Source organism: Canis lupus, chromosome 23 (assembly GCF_048164855.1).
Source record: "Canis lupus baileyi chromosome 23, mCanLup2.hap1, whole genome shotgun sequence".
NCBI lineage: Eukaryota > Metazoa > Chordata > Mammalia > Carnivora > Canidae > Canis > Canis lupus.
This window is the reverse complement of record NC_132860.1, coordinates 20974958-20989631: the sequence shown is the minus strand read 5'-3', so window position 1 is coordinate 20989631 and position 14674 is coordinate 20974958. Positions and strand designations below refer to the sequence as shown.

The 14674-nt window shown below is 43.4% G+C and overlaps 1 protein-coding gene and 1 pseudogene across 1 annotated transcript; both read right to left on the bottom strand.

The window, feature by feature from the left end:
* Positions 1-212: 212 nt before the first annotated feature.
* On the bottom strand, positions 213-1813 carry MRPL17 (mitochondrial ribosomal protein L17). The gene is made up of 3 exons (XM_072794264.1): positions 1510-1813; positions 1115-1183; positions 213-773 (listed from the first exon to the last, which is right to left on the bottom strand). Exons 1-3 carry the CDS (start codon positions 1801-1803, stop codon positions 498-500), a joined length of 639 nt encoding a protein of 212 aa, XP_072650365.1. The 5' UTR covers positions 1804-1813; the 3' UTR covers positions 213-497.
* A 6669-nt stretch (positions 1814-8482) lies between these two features.
* Positions 8483-9994, bottom strand: LOC140614874 (G2/mitotic-specific cyclin-B1 pseudogene; annotated as a pseudogene).
* Between the last annotated feature and the right edge of the window lie 4680 nt (positions 9995-14674).

Below are 14674 nucleotides of genomic sequence, written 5' to 3'. Positions count from 1 at the left end.
GGAAGATTCAATTCTACATGTTCACTCTCCTATCCTGTCAGGACTTAAGTTTTCTCTAAGAAATCCCAGGGGTTCAGTATCTATGCTAGATGTCAAAATTCAATCACCTTTGGAGGCCGGTTTGGAATAATAAGATACAAGCCCCATAAAAACTGGCATTAAGAAAAACAAAACTGTGCTAACCAAACACAACTCAGATCAAGAGCCAGAAACATAAGCAATGAATTTACTAACCCATGGAGACTGAGCCTTTGATTAGTTCTCATTCTCCAAAAATCTCAAGAGGAGGAAAAAAACCCCACCCTTATACATTCATATATTCATACAAGGAATTTTATCTACTCTGCAAAGAGATGATTATCTGGCTCCCCAGAAGCTTCTTGGCTCCATTAAGACTGTCCATTAACAACTCTAGCTCCAGTTCTTCTTAGAGATTAAAAGAGCTCCAAAATGATCATAGGCATTGATGAGTATGCCACACACCCGTTTGGCTCCTGTTAAATCCCTGGTGTTTGAGCTGTGTGGGAGCCGTGGATGCTTGCTTTCTGGTCCTGCTGCAACCCCTGAAGCAGCTGGTTTAGAAGAGTAAGGTTGCTGTCTCTGCGAGGCAAGGGCAGGGGTGGGAGGCAGTTCCCTTTATACTCGATCACTGCCATCTTGGCCCGATCCTGCTTACTCCGATTTGGGATCTGCAGCATTCTCGTGTAGCCCCCATTCTGACCTTGGTAGCGAGGGGCCAGTACTTGAAACAGCTTTGGGATCAAGTCTTTCTCCTAGAGGGGGAGAGTTATCCAGGAGAGACAGAGTCAGGCACCACTGCTGAGACACATTTAACTTTTAGCACTTGGAAAAAGTAGGGTCCAGACACATTCACACCGAACTCTTCCACCTCCCAATGTGGTCGAGTCAGAGTTACACTGAGGGGTTACAGGCAATTGTGCAGGTTGATTCACCTAACATTCAACTAGGTTAAGTCACACGTTTCTCATTTAGTTCACAGCATTTGTCCCTAAGAATCTTAGCTTAATTCCGTCCAGTTCCCCCTTCCTCTTACAGCCCCCTCCCACACAGGGAGCAAAGGCTGGGACGTGGGAGGCAGACAGGACGTACTCACCGTAAGCCAGAAGTCAGCCATGCGCATGGCCTGTTCGTTGGTGTCTCCCAGCTTCCCATAGTCGATGAGCTGAGAGGACATAACATTACTGATCCAACCCGAGCAAGAATGGAGGCGCCAATCTTACTGCTCTAATGCCCCATGGCAACCCATTCGTTTGACCTCGAATTCGGGCCACCCCTAACTCCGCGGCTCTATGCAGTCGTCCATTTGAGGGGCTGGAGGAAGAAGGCTCAACTCGGGGTACCAGGGGGCTCAGACTTCGGGCAGCGATCGCCAGGGTACCCTCCTCCTCCCCCAGGGCAGCCACAGCTCCCGCCAGCAGCTCGCGGCGCAGAGAAGGGCCCGCCCCCTCCCCCGCCCCCGCCCCCGCCCGGCGCGGCCCCGCCCCTCACCTTCTCGGCGTAGCCTCTCATTTCGTCCACGCGCGCCCACGAGGCCTCTATGCGTTCGTGTCGCACGAGTCCTGTAAGCAAGTTCCGCAGCAGGTGGATACGGGACTCTGGACCGAGGCCCAGACGGCGAAATACACGACCGTGGGAGATGGCTGCTGCCACCGACAGCCGCATGGTCCCCACCTTCTGTCCGCCCCTGTGAGGCCGGAACTGGAAATTCGCACGGGGGCGGGGGCGGGGGCGGGGGCGGGGGCGGGGCGGAGATGCCTCGGAAACGGCCTTGAGAGGACGCATGCGCCGTGCCTCCGTGCGTGGTGGACGTGTTTGCGCATGAGCATCAGAGGCTGCCTCGCTGGCAGCCTGGGGGAGGGCGGGGAGGAGGTGTTGGCTCCTTCCAGGGAGCGGGGCGGGCCGCAGGCGCTGCTGGGCGGGCCGGGGAACCGCGCGCCCTCTAGCGTGGGACCGAGCGGCCGTCTTGTTTCTCGCGGGCTGCGTCAGTCTTGCGGCCTCCGGGGCGAGGGGAAGCTCCGCCGTGGAGCCTGCCGGGAAAGTGAGTATCCCAGCGGGAGCGCTCCCCGCCCCCCTCCCGGAGTCCCGGGCCCGGAGCCCGGAGCCGCGCCGGCAGCCGGCGGGCGGACCCGGGTCGAGCTCGCGCGTCTGACGCCCCGAGCGTGTCTTTGGGTCACAAAATTATTTTTCGTAATAACGGGGAAGCGAAACCAGCAGCAGTGATGCTCAGAGAAGCGCAGATGCTGAACATTTTCTTTTGTCGAAGTACAATGCAATAACCCTTCCAGTTAAAGTACAGCAAAGGCAAAAGTAATGGGTTAATACTTCTTAATTGCATCCAATGTGGGTTTTTTTTTTTGAAAAGGTGAGAAACATACCTGTGCATTGGTGTTAATGTTCAGTGACGTTCTAGTTTCTGTTTCTGAACAGTCCTAATGTCTGCAAATTCGCAATTATTTTGTCAAAATTATTCCTTGTTGTGGGTTGAATGGGGTCTCCCCCTCCCCCCCCAAGGAAGATCCTTAAGCCCCAACGCCTCCCAACCTCCACCGCACTCCCCGCAGAATAGGACCTTATTTGGAAATAGGGTTATTGGAGTTGCAATTAATTATTAAGATGAGGTCATACTGCAGTGGAGTGCGCATCTAATCCAAATGACTGGTGTCCTCAAGAAACAAAACAACACAAGTGGAGAGACCGACATTTGGAGTGAAGACAGCCATGTGAAGACTGGAGACCCAGGGGGAATGACAATGCCACCTGACCAAGAAGTCAGAGATGCCAGTTAGGCATCTGGGAGCCAAGGACTACCAAGGATTTCTGGCAAACACCTGAAACTAAGAGGAAGACGTGGAACAAAATTTTCCCTAGATCCTTGAAAGAATTATCCCTAGGAGACTCATACACTGGTCTTCACATATTCACGTTCAGTAGATAGCACACTTAGACTTATCACTCTGTCATCACTCATGGGTGACCACAGAACGCTTCTTGTTAATTTTAATTTTGGAAAGTTTCTTTCACCTGAAGTAGTCAGGAGAAGTCTCATATGAATCCATGGCATAGATTTATACGAAGCCTATATCACAATAAATTCCTGAAATTAGAAACTTTATTAATATTTACAATATCTTTGTCTTATTTTTTTGGGGGGGTCGATTCTTCCAGCTTTCAGGATTTCCACAATTGAAAGTTCGTCATAAATTTCTATTGGTAAAGTCTTATGAAGATTTTCTTCTGAAAAAGTCAAGAGAAGATGAACGGACATGTTATTTAATCCTTTGCTTTAGAAGGAGTGTCCACTTTGTGAAAATGTTTATTATTTTTGGCCATGAAAGCCATCATCTCTTGTCTCTTCTGGTAGTCCTCAAATTTTGATTCCTTTGTCAATTTCTTTAAATTTTGTTGTTGCATAGTTCGTAGCTTTCTCCACAATTTCTGTGAGCTGGTATTCATGGAACAATTTCACTTTATTTATAATTATTTTTTTAAAGATTTTATTTATTTATTCATGAGAGACACAGAGAGAGAGAGAGAGAGGCAGAGACACGAGCAGAGGGAGAAGCAGGCTCCATGCAGGGAGCCCAACATCGGACTTGATGGTCTCCAGGATCACACCCTGGGCTGAAGGCAGCACTAAGCCGCTGAGCCACCCGGGCTGCCCTCATGGAACAATTTTAAACCTCAGTGTTTTACTATATGTTGTTCAAGGCTTATTCTGGTGGTTTGCAGATAGTTGTGTCTTGTTGACCTCATATAAAACGTTACCTTATTAAAAAGAAACTTGGAAAAATCTTGTGCAACTAAAATTGTTTTAAATTAACTTTTAAAAATAGGGCTATGTTCTACTAAAAGGGTTGGAGTCCAAAATGTGCCAGAAGTGAATTTGGAAGATCATAAATTCTTATGAATTTACGTGAAAAGTAACACATGTGGCCAAGTTTGACTGTAATTGATAGTTCCTTAAATTAACTTTCATGTAGAATAAAATATTTGTTACTGAATTAGTTTTAAAAAGTGATAATTTGGGGTGCCTGGGTGGCTCAGTCGGTTAGGCATCTGTTTTTGGTTCAGTTCATGATCCCAGAGTCCTAGGATTGAGCCCCAGGTCAGGCTCCTTTCTCAGTGGGGGCATCTGCTTCTCCTTCACCCTTTACCCCTCCTCCCTGTTTGTGTTCTCTGTCTTTCAAATAAATACATAAAATCTTAAAAAAAAAAGCGATACTTTGAAGCCTTCATAGATATTATTATAACTCAGCAGTAACTATAACAACTGTTTAGAATTCAGTCTAACAGATTTTTATGTGAGGGTTAGTGCATCACTGACACTGTTTAGTATTGTCACATAAGGTGATAAAAATCAGGTTAACTATTGGTTAGTTTTATTACTATTAATACAATCCTTTATAGATAGTTTACCTCCTTATGGAAGGGCAGATTGCTCCTACCTCCCCATAAGATAACAAATGGCTCTGAGTGTCCAGCTGAACCTCCAAGGAAGGTATTCAGATAAATCTGAGTATTCTGGGTGATCCAGGACTTGGAATAACTCTCCTGAGAGTCCAAGTTGAGCCCCTGAAGTGGCGTTGGTAGTGACTGCAGCTAGTCTGGCAGAGGTGAGGAGAGTGGTCCCAAGCAGTGTTCTGCAGTGCTCTGCAGCAGCTGAAGAAGAAAGACCCCAGTCTGTAGAAAATTGTTATACATGACATTTCATAGCTTATGCTGGAAGAAGAATCTGGCTGTGGCCTTGGCCCTTGGACCTGCCCACACTACTGCAGAGAACCTGGGTGTAATGTTGTGATATAGTGTGTGTGTGTGTGTGTGTGTGTGTGTGTGTGTTTAGTCTTTGTCCAGGTTCCTCTCAAAGAGCAATAGCTCTTAGGATTTCCTAAGTGATGGGAGTGAAAGAGTGTCTTTTATTATTCATAAAAGCCCCTTTCAACCATACCTGAGTTCATGCTAATGAGGTGACTCCTGAAGGATGGGGGCTGGTTAACCGAGAAACTAATCATATGATTAGAGTGATTAGAGGGTTGGTGCTTTCCCTTCCTTCTGGAGAGGTTGGAGATTGACTTAATCGCCAATCTCCAATGATCTAGTCAGTTGTACCTGTATAAGACCCTTAAACAACGGGGTCTAGGGAGCTTCTGGTTTGGGGAGCACACTGAAGTGCTGGGAGATTTATCACGCCCAAAGAGGGCATGGAAGCTCTGCACCCCTTCTTATATACCTTGCCCTATACATCTTTCCATTTGGCTGTTCCTGAGTTGTACCTTTTATATAAACCAGTAATAGTTAGTAAAAGTGCTTTCCTGCCATTCTAGCAAATTATCAAATTTGAGGAGGTGATCATGAGAATCCTCATTTTATATATAGCTGGTTAATTAGAAACATAAGTGACAACATGGGATTTGGCAATTGGCATTTGAAGTGAGGTGACTGAGCCCTTAACCTGTGGGGGTCTATGCTAACTCTGGGTAGTTAGTATCAGAATTGGCTTGTGGAACTGCCAGTTGGTATCTATAAGGAATTTGAGAATTGCTTGGTGTGGAAACATACATATTTGGTATCTGAAGTGTTTTAAGTAGAGAAATAATCTTTTTCCTGTACTCTGAATAGCTACATCCTGTTTTTTTTGTTTTTTGTTTTTTGTTTTTTTTTAGATTTTATTTGTTCATGAGAAACACAGAGCAAGAGAGAGGGAGAAGCAGGCTCCATGCAGGGAGCCCAACAAGGGACTGGATCCCAGGTCCCCAGGATTACAAACTGGGCTGAAGGCGGCGCTAAACTACTGAGCCACCCAGGCTGCCCAACTGCATCCTATTCTGTTGAAGCTTCTATGAAGCAATGTCTTGGGAGCCAGTATAGGGAGTTTAGCAAGGAATGTGGTGATGATAGTGGGAAGCAATTGTCAGACCCTAGGCCAACTTGTGGTTCTATTCCTGGAATCCTGAATGTCTAGAAGTGTACTCATTCATGAATTGTCCTCAGTCATGATATGTATTTTACTTTCAGGTCAGGATCTTAAAACTGCTTTGGATCCAATGTTCTGGGAAGGATTAGACAATGACAGAGCCGGTTTCTGGTATCAGAATTGTGATCATATTAAAATCAGTTAAAATGAGTTTTCCATAATTAGAGTCATCAGAATATTGAGGAAAACTGTAAATCAAACACATTCCAAATGGAAACAAGAAACTATAAGCAGTTGAATTTAGGAAAATAAGTTACTGACATATGGATCTAAAGTTGAGGTGAAAAAAAAATAAAGTTGAGGTGGTCCAGGGCTGTAGAGAGACATAGAGTTTGGATGGAAATCAGCATAATTGTCTGTGGTGATAGTTCCCTTTCAAAATGATGACTAGCTGTTTCCAGCTTGGCTTACTTGCTTTATGTGGTGTTCTTTCCCGTCCCTGCTTCATTTCCTTCTATTATTAGTGAGATGAACTGCCTGCTATTGAGATTATAAGGTCCTTCAAGGTCAGGAAAGGACTCTGACTCAGGCATCTCCTCTCCCAATCATGCTCTTCTACCTCCAGCATAGTTCTGTGCTTTTTTTTTTTTCTTTTTTAAGTCTTTTCAATATAAGTTTGTAAAAAAGAGAACTTTGATTTTTTTTTTTTTTTTGTCTGTGTCCCTGGATGATTTCACCTTCATTTAGAACAATTATTTATCCCTCTTTTTGTCTTTCACTTGATAGGTACTTATTGAGAATTTACTACGTGGGCTAGGTACATTGCTTGTGTTAAAAAGCAAAATTCAGTTAAGTAAATTTGAAGATCCAATTGGCTTTATTCAATAATTCATGAATATAGCAGGATCCTATCTAGCAAATAGAAAGGAGCTCTGAAGAGTTGTGTAAAATGGAAGGTTTTTATAGGCAGAAGGAGGGTGAGGCAAGGAAGTTTAAAAAAATGGATTAGTTCAGGCAAGAAGCCCAGTGTCGGGATATATACTGTGACAGAGAAGGTTGGAAAGTATATCCAGGGAGACAAACAGAAAATATCCAACACAAGCAGTGAAAAAACAAAACAAAACACCAAGTTCCTGCATTCATAGCATTCATATACTAGGAAAGCTATCTTTAAAAGGAGTTACGTACACTCCTGGGGGTACACAGTGACTTTGCAGGAGATACACATGTATGAATAATTTTTTAAAAGGATTTTATTTATTTGAGTGAGAGCATGCGTGTGTGCATGCACGAGCAGGGGTAGGGATGCAGAGGTAGAGGGGGAGAGGGAGAAGCAGACTCCCAGCCCAGCAGGGAGCCTAACACAAGGCTTGATCCCAGGACCCTGATATCATGACCTGAGCCGAAGACAGACCCTTAACTGACTGAGCCACTCAGGCGCCCCCATGAATGGATAATTTTTTTTTTTTTTTTTTTTTATTGGGAAGTAGTCAACAAAAATTTATTCAACTAGCCATCAGAATTATAAATTACAACAGCCAACAAGATAATTTTTTTGCCAAATTCACGGAAATGGAGAATCATTACCTTCAGCTCTGGCATGGACGCAGAGAAATCCAGCGCTTTTGTACATTGCTGAGGGCACTGAAAAGTCACCTGGCAGTACCAGCCAAAACTTAGAACACACAGAACCTGGAGAACCCAGCGTACAGAAAGGAAAGTATGTTATTTAATGAAAAATACTTCTGTCTGTAGGAGCAAAGAGGAAAAGCAATGTGAAGGTCACCAGCAGAATGATGGAATACGCTGCAGCACATCCGTATGATGGAATGGAATGCCCAAGTCCAGGCAAGGCCTCTACATGTTAAAAGAAATTGCTTTTGTAGAGAATGATTCCATTTCTTAGAAATTCCTCTAACAATTTAGATGCATGTCTGTGTTTATAAAAGGCATGAAGGATACATCCCAAACTGTTGGTACCTTCTGATGGATGAGATTGAGCTGTAGGAGTGGGGGGTAAGGAGTAAGTTAACTTTTTTAGATACTTCTGTATGTTTTGAGGATCCACTTTTATTTGATCAATAAAATGAAAAAGTACAGTAGGATTAGAATATAAAGTTCTTATTTTTCCAAGTGAAAAAATTGGTACTAGCTACAATTGATAATTTAAGAAATAGTGGTAGAGGTAGAAGTAAAAACTACCTAAGAGTTATGGCTACCACCCAGAAGAAACCGAAAACGGGGATTTTAGGGATTAAGTGGCAGACTTTTAAGCAGAACGAGGCTACATATTCTCCAAGATGATTTGGCTTATGAGCAGTATGCCCTACAGAAGGGCTTTAAATGCCTTCATGACCATAGTAATCCATATTAAGAAAGCAAAGCCAGATACGTAAAACAGCAACCACACAAATAACAATTACGTATGTGAGTTGGGTCCCGACAAACTGAAAAGCACTTCTTATACTCCCCATCAGACCTTTAACACAACTTTTAGGTTATCCTCAAGTAGAAAAGTAGCCACATTCAAATGAGTTAAGGTGTAAGAAGTTAAAAAGGACCACAAGCTTTATTAAAAGTAAAGGTAACATATAATATATACAGATGGCACATGGTGCCAATTTTATTTGCAGATATTACAATACTCCAATGCATGTTTACAAGTTACACCTTTGCCACAGCCTTGGCTAAATCTTGAACTAGTGCAGAATTTAGCTGTGCCAGAGTGCTGATCTTAGCATGCTTAGAGGCGGCATACTTGTTCTTGATAGTCATGTGCTTTGTAAGCCCACGATTCACCATGACTATATTCTTAGCCAGGTGTTGCATAACATTTAGAAGGGATTCTTCAGTGTAGGACAGATAATGCTGTAGAGTTGGTGTCCATTCACCATTATCGAGAATTTTCAGCGCTAAGCAAAAAGCTCCTGCTGCAATCTGAGAAGGAGGAAAGTGTACCATATCGTAGTCCAACATAGATAGCTCCATCAGGTATTTGGCCAAAGTATGTTGCTCAACATCAACCTCTCCAATCTTAGATGCTCTCCGAAGGAAATGCAGGGGTAGAGGGCGGCCCAGACCAAAATTTAAAGATCTTAGAATCTTCATTTCCATCTGTCTGATTTGGTGTTTAGTGTAAGTATTGTCAGTCACAAAGGCAAAGTCACCAATTTCTGGAGGGTACATTTCCTCATATTTGCTTGCAATAAACATGGCAGTGACACCAACCAGCTGCAGCATCTTCTTGGGCACACAGTTATTCTGCATGAACCGATCAATAATGGAAACAGTCATGTACATGGTCTCCTGCAGTAACCTGAATTTCATTTGAACCTGTACTAGCCAGTCAATTAGGATGGCTCTCATGTTTCCAGTGACTTCACGACCCAGTAGGTATTTTGGTTTGACTGCTTGTTCTTCCTCAAGTTGTCTCAGATAAGCATAAATATCTTTCACGTATTCACTACAAAGGTTTGGATCAGCTCCATCTTCTGCATCTACATCATTCACTGCAAGAATTACATCAGAGAAAGCCTGACACAGATATTCTTCTGCAGGAGCACATCCAGATGTTTCCATCGGGCTTGGAGAGGGAGTATCAACCAAAATAGGCTCGGGCGAAAGTTTTTCTTCTTTAACCGGCTCAGGTTCCAGCTCTGGTTCCGGGACAGGGACAGGCTCAGGTGCCTTCTCTAGAGGCTTTGGTATTTTTTTAGCAATGACTTTTCCAGGAACCGCAGTTTTTGCTTCCTTTTTCAGAGGCAGTTTGGCTTGTGGTTGTTCACTGACTTTGTTACCAATGTCTCCCAGAGCAGTTCTTGGCCTCAGGCCGGGCTTGGAGGCTGCAGCAGAGGCCAGAGGCACCCGCTTTGCCCCTGCCATACCGATCTTCGCCTTGTTTTCAACATTCACTTTTGTGTTCCTGGTGACCCGGAGCGCCATGGCCGCGTCTTCACGGGGGGAGAGGAGAGCGCGGGAGCCGCCGACGAGCCGGGAGCCGGGAGCCGGGAGCCGGGAGCCGAGAGCCGAGGCCCGCGGGTCAACAGCCGTTCCTCCGCAGCACGCCGGCTGAATGGATAATTTTAAGGTAATTTCTACCAGGTCCTAAACCTCCATATATTGCTTCTAAAATTGATCTGCCTAGGAATATGTTTATAGTAGAAATAGCATTTTGGTTCTTTTTCCCCACCTTATTTTTATGTCAACTCTTCTCTCATTTTTTAAAAAATAAAGCCATTCCTTTTGCCCATCTTGAATCTTATTATGGCACATTGTTCCATGAGTAAAAAGTCTATCTAATTTATCTTAGAGGGGCAGCCCGGTGGCTCTAATCCCGGTGGCAGCGGTTTTAGTGCCGCCTTCAGCCCAGGGCATGATCCTGGAGACCCAGGATTAAGTCCCATGTCAGGCTCCCTGCATGGAGCCTGCTTCTCCCTCTGCCTCTGTCTCTGCTTCTCTCTCTCTCTCTCTCTCTCTGTGTGTGTGTGTCTATCATGAATAAATAAATAAAATCTGGAAAAATATATTAATCTATCTTAGAATATTCAAGAGTTATAAAAATCATGCTGAGGGGATGCTTGGCTCAGTCGGTTAAGTGTCTCTCTCTTGATTTTGGTTCAGGTCATGATCTCAGGGTCATGAGATTGAGTCCTGCATTGGGCTCTGTACTGAGGGTGGAGCCTGCTTTAGATTCTCTCTTCCCCTCTCCCTCTGCCCCTCCTCCTGCTCATGTGTTTATGCAGATGCATGCTCTCTCTCACACACAAAATCATCCTGGGAAATAACCTACAAAATGTATTTTGTATTTTCATTAATTTTAGTAATAAAAAAACTTAATGAGTATCTTTATTCACTTATGTCTCAGGTGTGAAGGTATTCAGGACAGATGCCCCCTGTCTTCATGTGCAACTTTGGCATGTGATTTATTGTTAGCTGAAGGCACTTGAGACCCTGTGGACTCAGGAGAAAGTTTTGTCCCTCTTTTGACCATGCAGAAGAATCTAAATTGGAGGTCTTTCCCAGAGTAAGGATTACTAACAGTGATAAAATTTTTTTAAAAGATTTTATTTATTCACGAGAGACACAGAGAGAGAGAGAGAGAGGCAGAGACATAGACAGACGTAGAAGCAGGCTCCATGCAGGTAGCCTGATGTGGGACTTGATTCCGGGTCTCCAGGATCAGGCCCTGGGGTGAAGGCGGCACTAAACCACTGAGCCACCAGGGCTGCCCGATAAATTTTATCTGAATGATCCATCTCTATGGTAGAACAAACATCGCATTACAAACATCTGCTCTTTTTATTTTAATTTCAGTATAATTAATATGCAGTATTATATTAGTTTCAGGTGTGCAATATAGTGATTTAGTAATTCCATCTGCTGAAAAATCCACTGATAGCCTTATAGGGTTTCCCTTATATGTAACTATCTTTTGTTGTGCTGCTTTAGAATTTTTTTCTTTATCACTATATGTTGCCATTTTAGTTACAAAATATATTGGTGTGGATCTGCTTCTGTTGATTTTGTTGGGGGTTCTCTTTACCTCCTGGATCTGGATATGTTTCCTTCCCCAGATTAAGGAAGTTTTCAGCTATTATCTCTTCAAATAAATTTTCTGTTCCTTTTTCTCTCTTCTCCAGGGACTCCTATAATAGGAATGTTATTACATTTGATGGAGGCACTGAATTCCCTAAGTCAATTTCATTTTGCATAATTCTTTTTTCTCTCTTTTGTTCAGCTTGATTACGTTCAGTTACTCTTTTAGGTCATTAATGTGTTCCTCTGCTTCTTCCAGCCTGCTGTTCATTCCATCAAGCATGTTTCTCATTTCATTTATTGAGCCCTTTGTCTCTGCTCTGTTATTCTGTATCTCTCTGTTAATAGTCTCACTGATGTCCTCCACTCTTGTCTCAAATCCAGTAAGTATCCTTATGATCATTGCTTTAAATTCTCCATTAGGCATGTTACTTATATCGTTTTATTTAGATCTCTGGCTATGACCTTATCCTGTTCTTTCATTTGGGACAAATTCCTCTGTCTTCTCATTTTGTCTAAGTTTCTGTGCCTTTTTCTGTGTGTTAGGAAAGTCAGCTACATCTTCTGTTCTTGAGGGTAATGGCTTTATAAAGAAGTCCTGTAGTGCCTGGCAGTGTAGTGTATCCTGTTTCCTAAGGCCTTGTGCTGCAGGAATGCCACCAATGTGTGCTGCCAGGCATATGCTCTGCTGTTGTGTCCTGGTTGCTCTGTCCTTCAGGCCAGTCATCTGCAGAGGCTCTCCTTGCCTGCTGGGGTCAATGTTTGGTGTCTGGCCTGAATATGGTGAGTTTTAACTAGGTATGCTCTCGTCTGCTTGTGAAATGAGACCTGACTGGTGCTGCCAAAAGAACCAAGGCCTCACAAAACTCCCATGTTGGGAGACAAGGTGTTGGCAGGGGTTGGGCCCATCTTATGGGGGAACCTCTTCCCTCCCGCTGGTACTGAGACAAACATCCTGGGAGGGACAATTCCATTAGAGAGCAAGGGGTACTATGCTGGTTCCCACTGGTGGCCCTGTGTCTTTTCTGAGGGCTAGGAGACAGAAAGGGCAGCTGCCAGTTCCTTTGTTATTGGAGGAGTTTCTGTTAACACTGCCTCTCTGGGACATGGGAGGTAAGCAAATAATCTCCCCACTGTGTGCTCTAGGTACTCTTTATTTTTTTTTTAAAGGTTTATTTATTTATTCATGAGAGACAGAGATACACACACACACACACACACACACACACACACACACACACAGACACAGACACAGGCAGAGGGAGAAGCAGGCTCCCCATAGGGAGCCCGATGCAGACTTGAGCCCTAATCCCAGGATCACTCCCTGAGCCGAAGGCAGACGCTCAAACTCGCTCAAACTCAACCGCTGAGCCACCCAGGCGTCCCTCTAGGTACTCTTTAGATTGCTGTTTCCAGGCTGTATGTCTGCAGGCTATTTGCCTGTCTCCTCTCTAGGAGGAATCCCAGTGCCTTTGGGCTCTCCTGAGCCAAGCTCCCTGACCTTTACAACAACAGGCTTTAAGCCCCAACAGCCTTCTCAGCTCCAAATTTCCCATTTCTAGTGATAAGGATATCTCTTTACCTCCTGGTACAGGGAGGCACCCTTCACATGGGAGATGTGTTTCCTGCTTTTAGTGGAACAGAGGAGCGTCTGTGTTTTTCTTGTACAGGCTCTCAAGTAACTTTTGTTTATAATAATCATTATGCCAAATTGGTTCATCTTGGGGCAGCCTGCCCCTGGCCCTACAGAAGCTGTGTCTGCAACACATAAGTGACAAAGGGCTTGTGTGCAAAATATGCAAAACAAAAAACCATAAAATTCTCACAAAATAAAAATGGACAAAAGACTTGAGCAGGTACTTTATAAAAGTGAATATCCAAATAGTCAATAAAGCATGAAAAAATGCACATATCAAAACTAGAATGAAGTAGAATTACATATCCAAAATGGCTAAAATTAAAACGACTGATAATACTAAGGGTTAGTAAATAATGAAAAGCAACTGGAACTCTTTCATACATTGCTAGTAGGGATATAAATTGGCACAGCCACTTAAAAAATTGGTTGGTGTTCTTTACTGAAATTGAAGCTGTATATAGGATATAGATAGATTTCTACTATGATCTAACAATTCTTCTCCTATTATATACCTAATGTAAATGTGTATAGATATACAGCAAAAGACATATGCAAGAATGCTTATAGCAGTACTATTAAAAATATGCCCCATCTGGAAACAACCCAAATGTACATCAGTAGTAAATGGATAAATAAATTGCAATATTGTCATATGGGATATTACACAGTGATGAAAATGAACGAACTACAGCTCCATTTAGCACCATAAATAAATCTCATCATACTGAGTGAAGGAAGTTAGGCACAAAACATATAGACTATATCATTCAAACTGACTATTCAAAACCAGAATTAATCTATAGTTGACCCTCTGGAGTAGAGAGGGTATAGTGACTACAAGAGGGCATGATTGAGCATCATTGACTGGGTGAGTATGGATTCTGGGATGTTGGTAATGTTCGATAACTTGATCTGGATGGATGTGGGTGGCAGTTACCTGAGTGTTTGTTTTGTGATAATTGACTGAGCTGTACACATATAACCTGTGTATTTTTTTTTAGTATAACTGTTACATTTTATTTTATTTTATTTTATTTTTTTAATTATTTATTTATTTATAATAGTCACAGAGAGAGAGAGAGAGAGGCAGAGACACAGGCAGAGGGAGAAGCAGGCTCCATGCACCGGGAGCCCGATGTGGGACTCGATCCTGGGTCTCCAGGATCACGCCCTGGGCCAAAGGCAGGCGCCAAACCGCTGCACCACCCAGGGATCCCTAACTGTTACATTTTAGTTAAAAAAAGAAAGGCATAAGAACTACTTTTTTAATAGCCTTCTGACTCACTAAGGGTTATTTCTCCCTGATAGGTGTCCTATTGATGAATAAAGTTCCCTCAACTATGTCCATGCCTTAATCCTCAGAACCTGCAAACATGTTGACTTACATAACAGAAAGAATTTTGCAGCTGTGATTAAAGATTTTGAGGTGGGGAGCATAGCTTGGATTATCCAGGTGGATCCATTGTAATCACAGTGTCTTTATAAGAGGGAGGCAAGAGGGTCAAAGGTAGAATGAAGTGTCATGAGAAAAACTTGGCTGGTCACTGCTGGCTTTGATGATGGAAGTG